The 22,119-nt window shown below is 42.7% G+C and overlaps 1 protein-coding gene across 2 annotated transcripts in view; it reads right to left on the reverse strand.

Moving 5' to 3' along the window:
* Positions 1-22,119, reverse strand: part of LOC137623335 (TP53-binding protein 1-like) — a 315,782-nt gene that overhangs the window by 60,789 nt on the left and 232,874 nt on the right. For both annotated transcript variants that reach the window (XM_068354144.1, XM_068354143.1), the window contains exon 9: positions 15,043-15,153. In XM_068354144.1, coding sequence (XP_068210245.1) covers positions 15,043-15,153 — 111 coding nt within the window. The remainder of the gene's footprint in view (positions 1-15,042; positions 15,154-22,119) is intronic.

Below are 22,119 nucleotides of genomic sequence, written 5' to 3' on the forward strand. Positions count from 1 at the left end.
ATATGTATTAGAATGATTTAATTCTGTGTGCCATTCTCCATCACCACACATAACAACATGGACAGCATACACTATTTGTACATCATCAGACAAAGTTTCAACCATATAGTCTATTGTAACCTTCTTGTTATTTGGCAACTAGTTTGTCAGCCACTTTGTACCTGAGGTTGAGCAGTATTATGCTAAGGTCCTTCCCTTTAAGGTGCTGCTATTGCTGGACAATGACTCAGGTGACCCTGCCAAATTGGCTGACTTCCATCCCAATGTCACGGTGGGTTACTTGCCACCTACCACTACTTCCCTGTTACAGCCTATAAACCATAGGGTAATTGCTTCCTTCAAGATCTACTCTATGCTTCCTATTTGTAATTTGGCTTTAGCAAAGGCCTTTGACCATGCAATGCCTTTCTCACAATCTCCAATACTGTACAGAAATCCCTTGATTGTGGTCAGGAAGTTTGCATGATTGGCCTTTATTTTAGTGCTGCCTTTGACCATGTTAACCACTAGGCCTGATTTCAAACTCAAATGGTTGGGAGTAGGTGGATCTTTTCTAAGCATCATTACTGAATTTTTAAGCAATAGATTGCAAAGGGTTGTTGATGGGTACCATAGTGATCAAGTATATGAATGTGATATCTGGTGTTCCTCAGGGTAGTGTTCTTGGCCCATTACTTTTCATTCTATATACACAATGGTTTGGCCAAGAAGACAAGCTCATAGCTTATGTATATGATGCGACTCAGCTTCAATTCCATCTCCTGAATGTAAATCTAGGGTTACTGAATCCCTTGATAATAAAGATCTAGCTAAAATGAGTGCATGGTGCAAATTATAGTTCAAGAGGCTGAACCCTAACATAATTCAAGAGTATAATTGAAAGTAGGTCAAGGACAGTGGCTCCTCAACATCATCAAGATATCAGCATTGATAATGTCTCTTTAACTCTATACAACTCACAAAAATTTAGGAGTGATTCTTGATAGCAAATTTACTTTTGAGGAACACATTCGGTTTGTTGCTACTTCAACTGTACAAAATTGGTTCATTTTGCCTTGTTTCAAGTACTATTCTCTTATCTGGTCTTCAGCTACTGAATCTCATCTTAATTTATTGACCAAGAACTTGCGGTTCGTTAAATTTCTTATTCCTGATCTAGATATTTATCTCTAGCACTATCGTTCAATTAGTTTTTATGAATGTTGCTCAAGATTTTTCATAACAATGACCCTCCTTGTATTCAAATCTTCCCAGACAGTACAATTCTATTTGTAATACTAGGCTGGAAGTTAATTTTCATAGTCATGCCTTCCCCATCGTGAGGCTCAATACTACACAGTATTCTAGAAATTGTATTCCAGCTATGGAATTACCTAATCAGGCAATGGAATCTGTGGAATCTCAAAAGTTTTAACATGCAGCAAATGTTTTATGTTGAACAGGCTGACATAAGTCTCTCTCTATAGTTTATATATGAAATATCTATTTTAATATTACTGTTCTTAGAATATTCTATATCAAATGTTCATTATCTTGCAGTTTATGACATTATTTCCTTTTCTCACTGGGCTATTTTTCCCTATTGGAGGCCTTGGGCTTATAGCATCTTGGTTTCCTAATTAAGAGTTGTAGCTTAACTAATAATAATAATATGATATTTTGATTATAAAATAAATTTTTGAATATACTTACCCGGTGAATATATAATAGCTGACGTCTCCGATGGCTCGACAGATTCCAAAAACTCGCGAGCGATCGCCATGAAGGTTGCGGGTGTGCCCACCAGCGCCGACTATCGGTCAGATACCGCATATACATGTAAACAGCTCCAGTTCTTCTCATTCCACTGGGTCTCTATCGGGGAGGAAGGGAGGGCCTTTAATTTATATATTCAACGGGTAAGTATATTCAAAAATTTATTTTATAATCAAAATATCATTTTTAAATATTAAACTTAGCCGGTGAATATATAATAGCTGATTCACACCCATGGTGGTGGGTAGAGACCAGTATTAATACAATAAAGGCATATATGCTTAGAGTTTTTGACAGTTATATCATAACAAAACCCAAATAAATATAGGTACCTGGTAAGGAAGCTGACTCTGACGATTACTCTGCCTTGTTAGTCCGCTTTCCTCACGAAGCCCAGCCATCCTCTCAGGATGCTGAAAGACTCCCAGGAGCTGTTATATCCAGGGCGGCAACCCATACAACGGGACCTCATCAAAACCCTTAATCTGGGCGCTCTCAAGAAATGATATTTGACCACCCGCCAAATCAAAAAGGATGCGAAAAGCTTCTTAGCCTTTCGTACAACCCAAAACAAGATTAAAAACATTTCAAGAGAAAGATTAAAAGGATATTGGAATTAAGGGAATGTAGTGGTAGAATCCTCACCCACTACTGCACTCGCTGCAACGAATGGACCCAGTGTGTAGCAGTCCTCATAAAGAGTCTGGACATCTTTTAAGTAAAATGAAGCGAACACCGACTTGCTCCTCCAAAAGGTCGCGTCCATAATACTTCGCAGAGATCTGTTTTGCTTAAAGGCCACGGAAGTTGCTATCGCTCTTACTTCGTGAGTCTTGACCTTAAGCAAGCAACGATCTTTTTCACTTAAGTGAGAATGAGCCTCTCGGATTAAAAATCTAATAAAATACGATAAAGCATTTTTAGACATAGGCAAAGAGGGCTTCTTAACTGAGCACCATAAGGCCTCAGATTCACCTCGTAAGGATCTGGTATGAGCTAAATAAAACTTAAGAGTTCTAACTGGGCACAGTACTCTTTCAAGCTCGTTGCCTACGATCTCTGATAGGCAAGGTATATCAAAAGATTTAGGCCAAGGACGAGAAGGCAGTTCATTTTTGGCCAAGAAACCAAGCTGAAGCGAACATGTGGCTTTATCTGTAGAAAAGCCGATGTTTTTACTAAAGGCATGGATCTCACTGACCCTTTTAGCCGAAGCCAAGCACACTAAGAAAAGCGTCTTGAGGGTGAGATCCTTCAAGAAAAGCGTCTTGAGGGTGAGATCCTTCAAGGAGGCTGAATGTAATGGCTCAAACCTGTCGGACATTAGGAACCTTAGGACCACGTCTAAGTTCCATCCAGGAGTTGCCATACGACGCTCCTTAGAGGTCTCGAAGGACTTAAGGAGATCTTGGAGATCTTTATTGGACAGATCTAAGCCTCTATGTCTGAACACAGAAGGCAACATGCTCCTGTAGCCCTTAATAGTGGGCGCAGAGAGGGAGCGAACATTTCTCAGATGCAGGAGAAAGTCTGCAATTTGGGCTACAGAGGTACTGGAAGAGGAAATGGATGATGACTTGCACCAGTCTCTAAAGACTTCCCACTTCGACTGGTAGACCTTGATGGTAGATGCTCTCCTAGCTCTCGCAATCGCTCTGGCTGCCTCCTTCGAAAATCCTCGAGCTCTTGAGTCTTTCGATAGTCTGAAGGCAGTCAGACGAAGCGCGGGGAGGCTTTGATGAAGACTCCTTACGTGGGGCTGCCGTAAGAGATCCATCCTTAAAGGTAGACTCCTTGGAACGTCTACCAGCCATTGAAGTACCTCTGTGAACCACTCTCTCGCGGGCCAGAGTGGAGCAACCAATGTCAACCTGGTCCCTTCGTGAGAGGTGAACTTCTGCAGCACCTTGTTTAGGATCTTGAAAGGTGGAAAGGCATAAACGTCCAGGTGAGACCAGTCCAGCAGGAAAGCGTCTATCTGGGCTGCCTCTGGATCTGTCAGAGAAGTCGCAAAAAGATCTATGGTGGGTTGACCCCATGTCATCCATAGCTTCTCGCACACAGTCTTATGCAACGTCCACTCCATGGAGATGACTTGTCCTCTTCTGCTGAGGCCGTCCGCAAAGACATTCATTTTCCTTGCACAAATCTCGCCAAAGGAGAGATGTTACTTGCCTTAAATGGAGTTCCTTCTGATCCGTGGATCAAAGACCCGAGCATTCCAGACTGTCCAGTGGAGCTCCCTAACCCAAATCCGATGCATCTGAAAACAATACATGGTTTGGGTTCTTGATCGCAAGAGAAAGACCTTCTCGAAGTCTGATGTTGCTGTCCCACCAAGTCAGACATATCTAGACTGAGTTGGAGATTGGGAAAGAGATACTCTCTAAGCCCTTCTCCTTGTTCCAATGGTTTAGGTGAAATTGGAGAGGGCATAGGTTGAGTCTCCCCAGAGAGATAAACTACTCCAGCTAAGAAAGAGTTCCCACGAGGCTAGTTCAAACTCTTACAGAGCAACTGTTTCTCTCTTGCAAGTGAAGGACTTTTAACAGAGCTTGTTCCATTCTTGCGGGAGACGAAAAGGCCCGAAAAATGTTATTTTTATAATAAAATAAATTTTTGAATATACTTACCCGGTGATTATATAAGCTGCAGCTCTGCTGCCCGACAGAAAAACTCTACGCTCAAAATCCGCCAGCGATCGCTATGCAGGTAGGGGGTGTACTTCAACAGCGCCATCTGTCGTGCAGGTACTCAGTACTCAATGTAAACACAGAACTCAATTTTCTCCTCGGTCCACTGGGTCTCTATTGGGGAGGAAGGAAGGGTCCTTTAATATATAATCACCGGGTAAGTATATTCAAAAATTTATTTTATTATAAAAATAAAATTTTTCAATATTAAACTTAGCCGGTGATTATATAAGCTGATTCACACCCAGGGGGGTGGGTAGAGACCAGCATTAATTGTTTACATTATTATGAGCTAAGGATTTTGTATTTCATTTTAGCAGTTATTCAAAATAACAAACATAAAATAAATAAGTACCTGGTAAGGAAGTCGACTTGAACAATTACTCTGCCTTTTTTAAGTACGTCTTGCTTACTGAGCCTCGCGATCCTCTTAGGATGCTGAGCGACTCCTAGGAGCTGAAGTATCAAGGGTTGCAACCCATACTACAGGACCTCATCAAAACCTCTAATCTAGGCGCTTCTCAAGAAAAGAATTTGACCACCCGCCAAATCAACCAGGATGCGAAAGGCTTCTTAGCCTTCCGGACAACCCAAAAACAACAATAAAAAACATTTCAAGAGAAAGATTAAAAAGGTTATGGAATTAGGGGAATGTAGTGGTTGAGCCCTCACCCACTACTGCACTCGCTGCTACGAATGGTCCCAGGGTGTAGCAGTTCTCGTAAAGAGACTGGACATCTTTAAGATAAAAAGACGCGAACACTGACTTGCTTCTCCAATAGGTTGCGTCCATTATACTCTGCAGAGATCTATTTTGTTTAAAAGCCACTGAAGTAGCGACAGCTCTAACTTCATGTGTCTTTACCTTCAGCACAGCATGGTCTTCTTCATTCAGATGGGAATGAGCTTCTCGTATCAACAGTCTGATATAATAGGAAACTGCATTCTTTGACATAGGTAAAGAAGGTTTCTTAATAGAACACCATAAAGCTTCTGACTGTCCTCGTAAAGATTTAGTTCGTCTTAAATAGAACTTAAGAGCTCTAACAGGGCATAAGACTCTTTCTAGTTCATTTCCAACCATATTTGAAAGGCTTGGAATATCGAACGATTTCGGCCAAGGGCGAGAAGGTAGCTCGTTTTTGGCTAGAAAACCAAGCTGTAAAGAACATGTAGCCGTTTCAGATGAAAATCCAATGTTCCTGCTGAAGGCATGAATCTCACTGACTCTTTTAGCTGTGGCTAAGCAAACCAGGAAAAGAGTCTTTAAAGTGAGATCTTTAAAGGAGGCTGATTGTAGTGGCTCGAACCTTTCTGACATCAGGAATCTTAGTACCACGTCTAAATTCCATCCAGGTGTAGCCAAACGACGCTCCTTCGTGGTCTCAAAAGACTTAAGGAGGTCCTGTAGATCTTTGTTGTTGGAAAGATCTAAGCCTCTGTGACGGAAGACTGTTGCCAACATGCTTCTGTAACCTTTGATAGTGGGAGCTGAAAGGGATCTTTCTTTCCTCAGGTATAATAGGAAGTCAGCTATTTGGGTTACAGAGGTACTGGTCGAGGATACTGATACCGACTTGCACCAATTTCGGAAGACTTCCCACTTCGACTGGTAGACTCTAAGAGTGGATGTCCTCCTCGCTCTAGCAATCGCCCTGGCTGCCTCCTTCGAAAAGCCTCTAGCTCTAGAGAGTCTTTCGATAGTCTGAAGGCAGTCAGACGAAGAGCGTGGAGGTCTGGGTGTACCTTCTTTAAGTGTGGCTGACGTAGAAGGCCCACTCTTAGAGGAAGAGTTCTGGGAACGTCCACCAGCCATTGAAGTACCTCGGTGAACCATTCTCTCGCGGGCCAGAGGGGAGCAACCAACGTCAACCTTGTCCCTTCGTGAGAGGCGAACTTCTGCAGTACCTTGTTGACAATCTTGAACGGGGGGAATGCATAAAGGTCTAGATGGGACCAATCCAGTAGAAAGGCATCTATATGAACTGCTGCTGGGTCCGGGATTGGTGAGCAATATATTGGGAGCCTCTTGGTCATCGAGGTTGCGAAGAGATCTATGGTAGGTTGGCCCCATGTGGCCCATAGTCTCTTGCACACATCCTTGTGTAGGGTCCATTCTGTTGGGATGATTTGACCCTTCCGACTGAGGCAATCCGCCATGACATTCATATTGCCTTGTATGAACCTCGTTACTAGAGAAAGGTTTAGATCTCTTGACCAGGTGAGGAGGTCCCTTGCGATCTCGTACAACGTCATAGAATGGGTCCCTCCTTGCTTGGAGATGTACGCCAAGGCCGTGGTGTTGTCCGAGTTCACCTCCACCACTTTGCCTTGAAGGAGGGACTTGAAGCTTTTCAAGGCCAGATGAACTGCCAGTAGCTCCTTGCAGTTGATATGTAACGTTCTTTGATTCGAGTTCCACGTTCCCGAGCATTCCTGACCGTCTAGTGTCGCACCCCAGCCCGTGTCCGATGCGTACGAGAAGAGAACGTGGTTGGGGGTCTGAACAGCCAGGGGCAGACCCTCTCTGAGGTTGATACTGTCCTTCCACCAAGTCAGTGCTGACTTCATCTTCTCGGAAATGGGGATCGAGACCGCTTCTAGCGTCTTGTCCTTTTTCCAGTAAACAGCTAGATGAAATTGAAGGGGACGGAGGTGTAGTCTCCCTAACGAAACGAACTGTTCCAGGGATGATAGCGTCCCTATCAGACTCATCCACTGTCTGACTGAACATCGTTTCTTCTTTAGCATGTTCTGGATGCATACCTGGGCTTGACTTGTTCTGGGGGCCGACGGAAAAGCCCGAAAAGCTTGACTGTGAATCTCCATCCCTAAGTACACTATAGTTTGGGATGGGACCAGTTGGGACTTTTCCATATTGACCAGGAGACCCAATTCCTTGATCAGATTTAGAGTCCACTTTAGATTCTCCAGACAGCGACGACTGGAAGACGCTCTTAGAAGCCAGTCGTCCAAATAGAGGGAGGCTCTGATATCCGCTAAATGCAGGAATTTGGCAATATTCCTCATCAGCCTCGTAAATACAAGAGGAGCCGTGCTTAGGCCAAAGCACAGGGCTTGAAATTGGTAGACAACCTTGTCGTAAATGAATCTCAGAAAAGGTTGGGATTCTGGGTGGATGGGGACGTGAAAGTATGCGTCCCTTAGGTCTAAAGAGACCATCCAGTCTTCCTTTCTGACCGCTGCTAGAACTGACTTTGTGGTCTCCATGGCGAACGTCTGCTTTGTGACAAAGACATTCAGCGCACTGACGTCTAGCACCGGCCTCCACCCTCCTGTCTTCTTTACCACTAAGAAGAGACGGTTGTAGAAGCCCGGGGATTGATGGTCCCGGACTTTGACTACAGCTCCCTTTTGTAGCAAGAGAGACACTTCCTGCTTCAAGGCTAGCCTCTTGTCTTCCTCTTTGTACCTGGGAGAGAGATCGATGGGAGACGTTGCTAGAGGGGGTTTTGCGGACAAACGGGATCTTGTACCCTTCTCTTAGCAACTTCACAGATTGCGCATCTGCGCCCCTTTTCTCCCAGATCTGCCAGAAGTTCTTGAGTCTGGCTCCCACTGCTGTCTGAAGAAGGTGGCAGTCAGACTCTGCCTTTAAAGGACTTGGTACCTTTCTTCTTCCCACGTCTCCCTTCGGCACGAGCACCTCCTCTGCTGGAGGCTCTGCCACGAAAGGGCGGAATGAATCTGGACGCTGGAGTGTCCATCCTGGGTCTAGATACGGTAGGCAAAGGGGTGGCTTTGCGGGCAGAGGACGCAACCAGGTCATGGGTGTCCTTCTGAATCAAGGAGGTAGCAATCTCCTTTATCAATTCCTCTGGGAAGAGGCACTTTGAGAGAGGAGCAAAAAGAAGTTCCGATCTCTGACACGGTGTTACTCCAGCTGACAGGAACGAGCAAAGGTTTTCCCGTTTCTTGAGGACCCCGGAAACGAACGAAGCCGCAAGCTCACTGGATCCGTCACGTATGGCCTTGTCCATGCAGGACATAATGAGCAAGGAAGCTTCCTTGTCAGAAGGGGAGATCTTCCTGCTCAACGCTCCCAAACACCAATCCAAAAAGTTAAAAACCTTGAAGGCTCTGAACACTCCTTTCAACAGATGGTCTAAGTCTGAAGGAGACCAACATATCTTAGAGCGTCTCATGGCTAGCCTGCGGGGAGAGTCTACTAGACTTGAGAAGTCGCCCTGGGCAGAGGCAGGAACTCCCAAGCCGAGAACTTCTCCCGTGGCATACCAGACGCTCGATCTGGAAGAGAGTCTCGCAGGGGGAAACGTAAATGCTGTCTTCCCAAGGTTCTTTTTGGACTGCATCCATTCTCCCAACACTCGTAAAGCTCTCTTAGACAAGCGGGCGAGGACGAGTTTCGTAAAGGCAGGCGCGGATGACTGCGTGCCTAAAGCGAACTCAGATGGAGGAGAGCGTGGGGCCGCAGATACAAACTGATCAGGATACATCTCCCTGAACAGTGCAAGAACTTTCCTAAAGTCCAAGGAGGGTTGCGTGGTCTTGGGTTCGTCGATGTCCGTATGCGGGTCGTCAATGTGTACAGCGTCGTCATCATCAGAGAGTCCATCATCTGAAAACTGAGGAGGAAGCGGCAAAGGAGTAGGAATCGGCTGGTCAGCTGAGTCCGGCAGCACGGGTGCACGCGTGACTGAACCGGACGCAACGTCATGGAACTGTTGCCCAGTCTGTGAACTGGCAACAACCATAGCAGCGCGGGGACGCAAAGCGTCTACTCCAAACTGCCTAGTCTGCTGTGGGCGAGTAGAGGTAACCACACTGGGTTGCGGAGGTTGACGCACCGCATCAAAACAAAACAACTTAGGTTGTTGTTGTAACTCGCGAACGTCAACGGAAGGTTCCGTGCGTCGCTGAACGTCAACATGCGGCTGGCAGGGTACACTGGAACGCATGGGTGGCGGGACTCTCACAGCTGGAGTGGGGAGAAGGTAGCCTCAGCGTCCACTGGACGCACAACCGTGGGTGGTTGTAGGCTAGAGGTTGGTGCAGCGTCAACCTTCTCCGCACGAAAGTCCTACATCAATGACGTTAACTGTGACTGCATGGTCTGCATCAAAGACCACTTAGGGTCTACAGTAGCAGGTGCGGCAACAGACGGTGTTACTGCCTGATGCGGTACCGCTTTGCCTCTCTTAGGAGGTGAGCAGTCATCGGAAGACTGCAGCGAGTCCGAACTGACCCAGTGGCTACAACTGGGCCGTTGGTCTTGCGCGGAAGGGACCGACTTGCGCTTAAGAGGCCGCGAGACCTTGGTCCATGGTTTCTTTCGAGAAACCTCTTCCGCAGACGAGGAATAAATGGGCTCTCTCGTCTTCGTGTGGGTGGGGCGATCTTGGTTAGATAGACGAGGGAATAAAAATGGTCGGCTCTCTCTCTTGGGAGCTTGCAAGAGGTCCCGGACTGGGAGGACGACAGGCACGAACAGACGAACCCTCAAGCGCAACACTATCTACAACACTTTCCACAACACTACCACTCACTTTGTCACTACCCACTGCACTCTTACACTTCAACTCCTTGACGTCTGCCATGAGTTGGTTACGGTCACTCGCCAATGACTCGACTCTCTCACCCAGAGCCTGGATGGCACGCATCATATCTGCCATCGAAGGTTGTTGAGTGCTAGAAGGGGGATCAGGAGCAACCACTACAGGGGAAGGAATAGGTTGTGGGGCATGAGGAGAGGAAAATTCAACGGAGCGAGATGAACTTCTCCTGACTCTATCTCTCTCTAGCCTACGTGTGTATTTCTGGAATTCGATGAAATCGAATTCCGAAAGCCCAACGCATTCCTCACATCGATCTTCCAATTGACAGGTCTTATCCCGACAATTGGAACAAACGGTGTGAGGATCGATAGAGGCCTTCGGAAGACGCATTGAACAGTCCCTAGCATTACATTTCCTGAACTTAGGGACTTGAGAAGGGTCAGCCATTTTGAATTAGTCAAAGGGGAATTCAAAATCTATCCAAAGTCGTCAACAAATAATCCAAAATCAACAAAAGAATGCAAGGATGTATTGAAGATAACGTCTGCAAAGCGAAAGCTCAAATCTAGAAATGTGTACTTCACCAAAATATATGAAAACCAATCCAGTAAGCAACAGCGAATTTAGTAGGTCTTGCCGGTGGCACGACAGAGAGAAAATTGAGTTCTGTGTTTACATTGAGTACTGAGTACCTGCACGATAGATGGCGCTGTTGAAGTACACCCCCTACCTGCATAGCGATCGCTGGCGGATTTCAAGCGTAGAGTTTTTCTGTCGGGCAGCAGAGCTGCAGCTTATATAATCACCGGCTAAGTTTAATATTGAAAAATCAGACACTGTATCTCCATTCCCAAATAGAGAATAGTCTGGGATGGGGTACTGTAAGTTACGACTTCTCTACGTTCACTATGAGACCTAGCTCCTTGGTTAGGCCTAATGTCCATTAGAGGCTCTCCAGACAGCGATATAATGACGACGCCCTGATTAGCCAGTCGTCAAAATAAAGGGAGGCTCTGAATCCTCAAAAAAATGTAGAAAGCTTGCTACATTTGCAAGGGCCTTGTAAAAACAAGAGGAGCAGGAATGAGGTCGAAGTACAGTGCTCGACATTGGTACATTACTTCCCCGTCCACAAACCTCAGATGTTGTTGAAAGTTTGGATGAATCGGGATGTGGAAGTATGCATCCTGAAGGTCGAGAGAGACCATCCAGTCGCCTTCCCTTACTGCTGCCAAGACAGATTTGGTAGTCTTCATCGTGAAGTTTGTCTTGACAATGAACACATTGAGCGCACTTACATCTTAAGTACTCCAGCAGAGAACGTGGCTGCCAGATCATTGGAGCCATCCCTGATTGCCTTGTTCCTGCAGAGAACGTGGCTGTCAGATCATTGGAGCCATCCCTGATAGCCTTGTTCATGCATGACATAATTGTACAGCAAAACTTCAAACGCTCGAAAAACTCCTAACAGGAGATGGTCTAGCTCTGAAGCCGACCATAAAATCTTGGAGCGTCTCATGGCCAGGCGACGGGGAGAGTCTATGAGGCTTGAGAAGTCTCCCTGGGCAGAGGCAGGAACTCCCAAGCCGAGAACTTCTCCCGTGTCATACCAGACGCTCGCTCTATAAGCCAGTTTAAAAGGAGGGAAAGCATAGGCTGTCTCCCCCAAACTCCTCCTGGTGATCAACCAGTCGCCTAGCAAACGTAAAGCTCTCTTAGAAGAGCGAGAGAGCACTAGCTTAGAAAACAACGGCTTCGAAGTAGCTAGGCCTAGTGTAAACTCTGACGAAGGCGAACGAGGAGCAGCAGTTACAAAATGGTCCGGACAAAGATCCTTAAAAATCAGCATGATTTTTTTTTTTAAAAAAAAAAGTCCATATTGGGCTGAGCAGCTTTAGGCTCCTCTCCGTCTGACAAAGTCCCCAAAGGAATATCAGTAGGAGGGGGAACAGCAACTTCCTCATCTGAAGGAACCTCGTCCGACAATTGCCGAGTCTCATGAAAAGGAGAGACCTGCCGCGGCGGCAATGCTTGACAGGCAAAGTCTACACGCAAAGGAGGAACAGCAGCAGTCAAGGAAACGACGTCATGTCGCTGCTGAAAGGACTGACCAGCAACAACAACAGGAGTTGATGGACGCTCGACGTCAAGTCGAGACTGCCTTGACTGCCTAGACTGAGCAGTTAAAACAACCCTTGACTGCGGTGCTTGACGCTCAACGTCAAAACAAGGCAACTGAGCTGGTTGGCGAACGTCCTGAACGTCAACACGAGAGCACATTAGTACAAAATGAAACATACTGTATATATCGAATAAAACTGAAAAATATAAAGTTAAAAAGGATCAGTGACTGGGGAGGAGACTAAACACTAGTTCACTAAAGACTACGTTTTCAATCTCTCACCGTACAGTGCCTTGGGATGAGAATAAAAACTAAAAACGTTTTATCCTCTCTCCCCGTACAGAGACTTGGGACGAGAGTAAAAAACTGAATCGAGAACAACGTTACTCGCTCCCAAACTCCTTGTACAGAGACTTGGGACGAGAATAAAGATCGGATGTTCTCTCTTTCTCTCTCTCTCTCTCTCTCTTGTCACACACAAGAGAAAGCCCACTCACCCTTCGTCAATAAACAGGTTATTTGACCAAAGGAAAAAACTGAAAGGACTAAGAAATTGAAAATTAACAAGTTCCTTTAAATTAGTATTTAAAACACTTCAGTTTGAAAGAAGAATGAACAAAACGTCAAAATCGATTTACTCTTTCTGCAAAGTGAAACCGTGATTCTCTCTTTCTCTATCGTAACGATAGAGCGCAAACTGCGTAGCATAAATAAACCAAACGTTAGTTCATCTTTGAAAAAACAGCACGAAGACTATTCAAAGAATATCTTTCTTAAAATATTTTCTAAAAAAAATATTCATTTCATAACTCTTACAGACCGCCTACATCTCGGACTAGGGGAGGAATAGGTAAAAGGCCGCATATAAACAAAACATAAAATTTATCTTGATGTTTAGTATAAATGGAAAGCTAATCGAAGAGGCCTAATAAAGGCGGGTGAGATATAAAATATATAGAGGAAAATCTATAATTATCAACAATAATTTATAACGTGATAAAATAATTACTAAAAGCCTAAAACACACTTCCGTACACTGAGGGAAGGGTCGGCCATCTTTACTCTATGGAAAAACCAGAGATAAAAAAGCAAGGGCAAAACACTTTTACTCTCCTTTCAAAAGCATTTCTTTTGAAGATAGTATTGAATAATCCAACACGGCGAAAGCAATAAAACCAAAACCAAGTACTTCACCAATTCGGTAGAAAACTCGAGGTCATAGAGCGAGTGGAATCGACTTGTCGATGAAACCGACAGAGAAGAACTGGAGCTGTTTACATGTATATGCGGTATCTGACTGATAGTCGGCGCTGGTGGGCACACCCGCAACGTTCATGGCGATCGCTCGCGAGTTTTTGGAATCTGTCGAGCCGTCGGAGACGTCAGTTATTATATATTCACCGGCTAAGTTTAATATTTAAAAAAATAATAATAATAATAATAATAATAATAATAATAATAATAATACCTATAGAGGACAATTGTTATGGTTTTAGAAGCAACAGAGAACATGACCCTCAAGATGTTCTGGAAGTCCTACAACATCTGAAATGCCATCTGCTGAAGCTCGGGATGAAGTGAAGCAAACCAACATGAATGGCGTCTGGAAGAAATCAACTAGCTTCCAATATGGAGTTATCACAGAGTTCGGAGAGAGTTTCATACAAACAATTGCCGAGACCAAGGTCAATTTAGCGAACCTAGGTCTAGCCCACCAACCCTTAGCCGCATAAAGCAAACCTTCAAAATCAATCAACATGCAGATTTCTATTTCTATTAAATAATTAAGAAGTCACAGTGATTGGAAGAAAAAGACCATCACTCACAATACATTTACTTATGTAGCATTCAGTACTGTACTTGTAAATTTTGTTCACTCCAAAACCAAACCATTATTCCCTAATTTTGGGTAGTGTCATAGCCTCTCTATCATGGTCTTTCACTGTCTTGGGTTAGAGTTCTCTGGCTTGAGGGTACACTCAGGCACACTACTCTATTTGTTTCCTTATTCTCTTTACTCAATGGGCTATTTTACCTTTTGGGGCCTTTGGGCTTATAGAAACCTGCTTTTTCCAGTAGAATTGTAGCTTAGTAAGTAATAATTATAATATTGCTAGTATGGTTTCACATGTTCTGTTTAAAACCTCCAATCTGATGAGTATTGTACAACCAGAAAATCTTTTTGACTTGCAGAAGAGATGCTTGGTGGCACAGCTTGATTGGTGAGAGAAGTTGTTGCAAAATACTGTGTTATAAAACTGGCTTTAAAAGCAGCCATACCGGATAAAGTACTGTATACATTGTGTGTTGTGTGGCACTGCCCTCAACATAAAATACAACTAGTAATAACTTATGGAAATTAATTGCACTGCTTTTTGTATTTAAAGTTTCGTCTGTTCCCTTTAATTCTTTCTCCCATGGCTGAGTTTTTAAAAGCTAGTCCACTCTATTCATTCAGTACAGTAGTTACAAACATTTACATGTCACCCAAAAATTCCTAAAAATCTAACAAAAATACTTGAAAGCAAATGCAACGCTAAGCTTCCAATTTATCAGTTTTGTGTGCACATATGGCTCTTTATTGCCTACATTCCAGTTATAAATATTAATCAATCAATTCCTATTCACATGTAGTTGGCACTAAACCTTGGCTATAAAATAAAGGACAGAAAAAGTCAATAAATCAGTCAATCATTAGAAAAGAAGTAAAGATAGCAACTGAGAAAGATATAATGTAAAAATCGAGGAACCAAAGGGATGCTGAAACAATTTACTTTGGGAAGTCCTGATGTTCAACTTCCAGAAAGACCTATCATTCTGTATCAGATATTTACAGGGAAAAAATCTTATACATTAATAAAACACTGGAAAGTTGTTCTAAGCCAAGCTTATAGTCATATCTAAGAATAATTTCTACAATTCACACTTTACTTGCCTGCAAACATCTGGCTATCCGCTGGTGGAAAAGGACCAAGACGGGGATCTATTAGTGTTTCCTCTTCCAGTTTTGGTAATTTCTCCTGGGCCTGGGTACTTGCAATTTGACCTAAAATATACCATAAAAAAAGTTAAGCAACATTTCCATACTACGAATGTCACAGATTTACACCTGCATCAAACACTTTTATTTTTGCTAAATCCTTCATGGCTCATAGCTTTTTAGTAATAAACACTTTAATGGGGGGGGGGGGAGAAAATATAAATCTTCTCATACGGAGCATATAGTGGTTAGTATTCAACATACATTTGCATTTAATTATGTAACTTCAAACTACTGCACTATTCCTTACTAACTAACTAACAAATGTTATTTTTCTGTTTGAAAACAATACAGAACCAAGGAGTTGTTTGAATTCTTCCTTATCTTCAATTTTTCTCTTCTATCAAAATAATTACAGTAATCCTTTCTATTAATTTTCCTTCAAATTCAATAAACTTCCAAAGACAGCTCACAGTAAATTACAATATAAACTTGGTTGCAATGCACAACCATTAAGAGAGACATGAGGCTATAAATATTTATTAGTTGCATACAAACCACAGCATAAAAATGAGATCATAGATAAATTTATGAAACTTTTCTAAGAGGTGAAATTGTAATCATAAATATGTTGGAGTAGCCTTTTCCATGATTACTAAATGAAAAGCTAAATAACAGGTAAATTATGTTTTCCATCTAGAAAGTAAGTACAGTAATTGCTTCAAGAATGAAGAAATTTCCAAGATCCGAAATGCCTGGTGTTTTATTTCAAAATAAAACATTGTAAAAATTAAAAAAAAACAATCACAGGGCTTCATCTATGCTGGTAGCCGAAAAAAATAGGTTCCATTGCTTAAAATATATAGGAAAAATCTATTTCTTACATATCAATATCATGATAGAAATGTTATATATATATATATATATATATATATATATATATATATATATATATATATATATATATATATATATATATATATATATATATATATATATATATATATATATATATATATATATATATATATATATATATATATATATATATATATATATATATATATATATATATATATATATAATATATATATAAATCAGGAGTCCTGAATGAAAGGGAAAAATGTTTTATATATATTCATCAGGAATCCTGATGATAAAAATGTTTTGTATATATATACATCAGGAGTCCTGAATGAAAGCAAATAGGGGCTTGGGGGCCCCAGGTGCTTGAATGATATCAAGATCATGATAAAAGATTTATCTATCAATATCATGATAAAAATGTTTTCTATATATACATTAGGAATCCTGAAGGAAAGCAAATAGGGGCTCGGGGGCCTCGGGTGCTTAGGTGATATCAATATCATGATAGAAGATTTATATATCAATATCATGATCACAATGATTTATATACGTACAGTCTTTTATATATAGCTATAAAGTATCTTGAATGTAAGCAAATCGGGACCGTGGGGTCCGAATTGCTTAAATATCAATACCAAAATACAGTGATGCCTCAGGATACGAAATTAATCCGTTCAGGATGCGGTTTCGTATCCTGAGTCGCGTTTTACATGTAAATAGCCTAATCCGTTCCAAGCCTTATAAAAAGTCACCTTTTCTTTCATAAACACGCTAAACTGTAGTAATAAACATGCAATGCAGCCATTTCTGTCATTCAATAATTAACACAACCGTTAAAAACAGCCTAATCCATTCCAGAAACCACTATGAGATTATTCAATAATGTAGTTATAGCCAAGTTATCCCCCCCAAGCCCAAAGAAAACAGTCCGTTTTCTTTACTACTGTATAAAAGTTATGGTACTGTATGTACGTAAAGCATTTAGATCAGTGAAGGTGTATTGTAACCTGTACGTACACCGAAATTAAGGATTGATACCTGTACACTCTGAAAAAAAGGTTACAGTTAATTCGTGTAACAAAAAAGTTGAAACTTACCTTTTGATTGAGACGATGTCCGATAGCGAAGTCGCGGCAGAGGAGGATGGCATAAGGCAGAAAACGTAGAAAGTGACAGACTACGTACAGTAATTTACACACTTAACACATTAACACTTAAACTTTACGAAATAAAAAAATGGCAGAAATAATTAAAACTTAACATTATGTATGGAAAACTATAAAATGAAAGAAAAAATTACTTTAACACTTAACGGTAACATAAAACTTAAAATTGAATTTTTTTTTTTTTTTTGCTTTTTTATAACTTTACGTTTTTCTTATTTTCTAAATCTCTTCTACTTCTTCATCACTTTCTTTTTTCTGTTTCCTTTCTTTACTTTCACCTTCTACTTCTTCATCACTTTCTTTTTTCTGTTTCTTTTCTTTACTTTCACCTTCTAATTCTTCATTCCTTCCTCTTTTCTGTTTCTTTTCTTCACTTTCACCTTCGTCTTGGCCTACTAATACCGCTGGCCTCTTTAATAAGAAACTATCCATTGAAGCTTGTTTCTGCCTACTTTTCAACACATTTCTAAAATGCGTTAGGCAAACGTCATTGCAGTGTTGAAGCGCACGGTTGGTATAAACTTTTTCTGGATGTTCCTTTTCGACGTAGTCTGCCATTTTATGGAAACATGCGAGAATTTCCTTGATGTCTGCCGTTTTCAAAGGTGCAACATCCTCCTCATCACCGCTAGAGAACCGCTCTTGAACATCACTCACTTGCATCATCTCCAACTCCTTCAAGTCTTCCGTCGTCAACTCCTCGTGGTGCTCCTCGATAAGTTCATCTATATCTTCCGCTCTAACTTCCAGCCCCATGGACGTACCAAGATGTACGATGTCAGCCACCTCAGACTGCTGAATTGGTTCAGGATCGTCAACGATCTCGGCTTCTCTTCCAGGCTTCCCGAACCCCTCGAAGTCTCGTGCAGAGACAGCATCAGGCCACAGCTTCCTCCAAGATGAGTTTAGGGTACGCCTCGAAACTTCCTGCCAAGCGAGATCGATGAGTTTGAGGCATATCACGATGTTGAAGTGATCTTTCCAAAATTCACGCAGAGTGAGGTTTGTACTCTCTGTGACTTGGAAACATCTCTTGAAGAGATGCTTCGTGTACAATTTTTTAAAATTAGAAATAACTTGCTGGTCCATGGGCTGGAGGAGAGGGGTGGTGTTAGGTGGTAGATACAGGACCTTTATGAAGGAATACTCGGCCAGAAGATATTCCTCGAGGCCAGGAGGGTGAGCTGGAGCATTGTCCAACACCAGCAGACATTTCATAGGGAGGCGCTTTTCTTCCAAATATTTTCAGACAGTCGGACCGAAGCGACATTCACCCAATCAATGAACAGTTGCCTCGTTACCCAGGCTTTTGCATTCGCCTTCCACATCACGGGAAGGTTCTCCTTAATGACTTTGTGGGCTTTGAAGGCTCGGGGATTTTCTGAATGGTACATCAGCAGGGGCTTTATCTTGCAGTCCCCACTGGCGTTTGCACAAAAAGCAAGGGTAAGCCTGTCCTTCATAGGCTTATGTCCGGGTAGCCTCTTCTCCTCCGCCGTGATGAACGTCCGACGAGGCATTTTCTTCCAGAAAAGCCCAGTTTCGTCGCAATTGAAAACTTGCTGCGAACTGTAGCCTTCCTGCAGAGTCAACTCGTCGAACGTTTTAACAAAGGCTTCGGCGGCCTTCGTGTCCGAGCTGGCTGCCTCCCCATGCCGTACCACTGAATGGATGCCAGTCCTTTTCTTGAACTTCTCGAACCACCCACGAGAAGCCTTGAACTCTGGGGGTTCCTGCTGGGATGTCACTTCTCCTTCTCCTGCTCCTTCTTCGGCCTGAGCACGCACGAGATCACCGAAAATGGCGGAGGCCTTCTGGCAAATTGTAGTTTCAGTGATGGTGTCTCCTGAGATCTCTTTGTCCTTGATCCACACAAGAAGCAGCCTCTCCATCTCGTCATGCACGTGCGTTCTCTTGTTGGAGAAAATAGTGACACCCTTAGAAGGTGTCGCTGCTTTTATGGCCGCCTTCTGCTTCAGGATGGTGCATATCGTAGATGGATTCCGGCCATATTCCTTGGCGATCGCACTTAAACGCATGCCAGACTCGTACTTTTTAACGATTTCAAGTTTCGTCTCCATTGAGAGCATCGTCTTATTCTTCTTTCCTTCGGCAACATTCTTGGGACCCATGGCTACAGTAATACGTAATATAATACACTACGTAACGTTATATACAGTCTATGTATAGTAAACACTAATACAGTACAGTGCACAGTAACAAATGTTTATTAACGATAACACGTGGCGTACGAATGTACTGTATATTAACACAACAAGCGAAAGCACACAATGTCTGTTAACGATACCGCGGTCGGAACGAAAAGAGAGAGAGAGATGAACGCCCGTGCGTAGGCAAGCTGGGATAGTTGCCGACCAATAGGAAAGCAGGATCTTATGGCGTCAGCTAGCGTCTGAGTAGGGAGATAACCAATGGGTGAGTGGGAGGCTGTAAGTGAGTCTACCCAAGTTCAAAGTCAGGCGGCGCGCGCTTTTTAAAATTACTCTCGGCGAAGAGTTGGGATCTCGTAAGGTTTTCGTATCCTGAAATTTTATCCGTATCCTGGGGCATAAAAATGTTCGAATCACTTTTCGCATCCTGAATTTTTCGTAAGCAGAAACTTTCATATCCAGAGGTATCACTGTAATGATATAAATCTTTTTTATATATAGCCACAAAGTATATTGAATGTAAGCAAATCGGAACCATGGGGTCCGGATTGCTTAAATATCAATACCAAAATGATATAAATCTTTTATATATAGCCACAAAGTATATTGAATGTAAGCAAATCGTCAATACCAAAATAACTATTTTGATTGTAAAAGGAATTGAAATCAAGCCAGACCGTAACCGTGATCATATCAAAAGAGGGAAGGGAAGGTCGAGAACAAGGATCGTATATATAAAATATATGTGACTAATATAAAGTTAATCCAAGTAAGAAAGAGTAACGATGGCTCCGAGGCGTAACTAAACTACTCGACCGGATGGTAATGTATAAAAGCTACTTCCGGGGATCCCGTAATGAAATCTTAATATATATATATATATATATATATATATATATATATATATATATATATATATATATATATATATATATATATATATATATATATATATAAGGTCCGTAAGGTGCGTGACACTAGAGGGGGAAAGGGATCTTCAACGGGTCCGTGACGTGCGGGACCGGGGGAGTAGCGCGTACAAAACTTGATAAAAAATATAACATAACAAGGTACCAAGGAACGAGCCGCAAACTTCCCGCCGATTGTTGGCCAAACGAGCGACGGAAAGAAAACGACTACGACCGGGTAGAGTAGTAGAAAGAGTAAGTAATGTACGTGAATGTATAATAATAGTATGCCTCACAAAACAATGGGAACCGCCCGTGCAAAGCGGATGCCCCCGGGAGGGGTACATCGCGCTATAAAGTGACTCAAACTCAATCAGGGAGAGAGAGGGAGGGAACCCTGGGGTGGGGTAACGGCGGGAGGAGGCTAGGAGTGGGGCGATAGCAGGTATACCAACCTGCCAGACCCACGATTGATATGATCACTCGGAAGGACTAATAACACTATAATAAACACAACGTAGGGAAAAATAAGGTAGGAAGGCATGCTGGATGATAATAATAATAACATAGTTAAACATCAATCGTAAAACAAACAAGGGAGCGAACACGAGACAGGAGAAATCAAGCCTGACGGCGCTGGGAGTAGGCAGGGCTACCAACATAACATAGGACCGCTGGGAGTAGGCAGGGCTACCAACATAACATAGGACCGCTGGGAGTAGGCAGGGCTACCAACATAACATAGGACCGCTGGGAGTAGGCAGGGCTACCAACATAACATAGGGTCAGTGAAGTTCTAACAAAATGAAAACTAATATGTAATATCTGACTCATGAAAGCCCCTCGAGCTAATGCAAGCAAACGAATGACGTTAAAATGATAAGCAAGTCCGTGGCGTGCGAACGTAAGTAATCCAAGTAATAAAATGTGAAATAAAACGCCAAAGGCGATCAGGCATGCCAACCTACCGAAAATACGCACACGTATATGTAATAACTGTTATCATAAAAACCAAGCAATAAAAATTAAAACGGTGTGTGAACCGTGGATATCCGTAAGGTTCATAACGAGAAACAATCAGTATGGAGGACTTATTGAAAATCGTTAAGAAGGAACGAGAGAGAGAGAGAGAGAGAGAGAGAGAGAGAGAGAGAGAGAGAGAGAGAGAGAGAGAAAAAGGAGCCGAGCCCACGAAAGACCTACGAAAGGTCGTGAATAATAAAGCTGAATAATATAAACAAAACGGGGCAAGGCCCCCTCCAAAATCTCAAAACTCATAGATCCGGTACTTAACTTAGATGGAGGGACAGTAGAGTCCGACATCTTGAGGTAAATCCAGAAAAAAAAAACCCGGGAAATACACACACAAGGTAAAAACGGCAAAACAAATTGCGTGCTAAAAAGGAGTGACGTCACCGGCGTGGGATTGTTAGTAGTAGTGGGAGGTTGAACGGCACCTCGCTGTTCGGGGATTTTGACAGGAGATATCTAAATGGTACGAGGCCTCTGGTTGTGATTTATCACGCCCCAGTATTACATATCGACACCTTTTATAGGTGAGCGAGCTGGGTTCAACCTGGCATCCTTATGCAATTTTTTCTCTGGTAATATATAGCAGTTATATACCTTAGAAATGGTGCTAGAGGAGCATTTCACTGGGCGACACTGGTCGGAGCCCAGAAATGCAATAAGTTTAAAGGTTGCAAATAGCAAAGGCAAGGGACAATGACAATGCCCTAGAGACTTACCATATCATAACTGAAGCTAGGACCAGAGAGGGCCAGGTAATGGCTGTTGAGAACTCAGCAGATAAACCTATAGGCTTTCCCAAAACCCCCATCCTTAGCTCACAAGGATAGTGAGGCTGCAGAAACAACAGGAAACTATCAAGTTTAAGCGGGACTCGGTCTGTCCAGCAGA

This window comes from Palaemon carinicauda, chromosome 30 (assembly GCF_036898095.1).
Source record: "Palaemon carinicauda isolate YSFRI2023 chromosome 30, ASM3689809v2, whole genome shotgun sequence".
NCBI classification, from domain to species: Eukaryota; Metazoa; Arthropoda; class Malacostraca; order Decapoda; family Palaemonidae; genus Palaemon; species Palaemon carinicauda.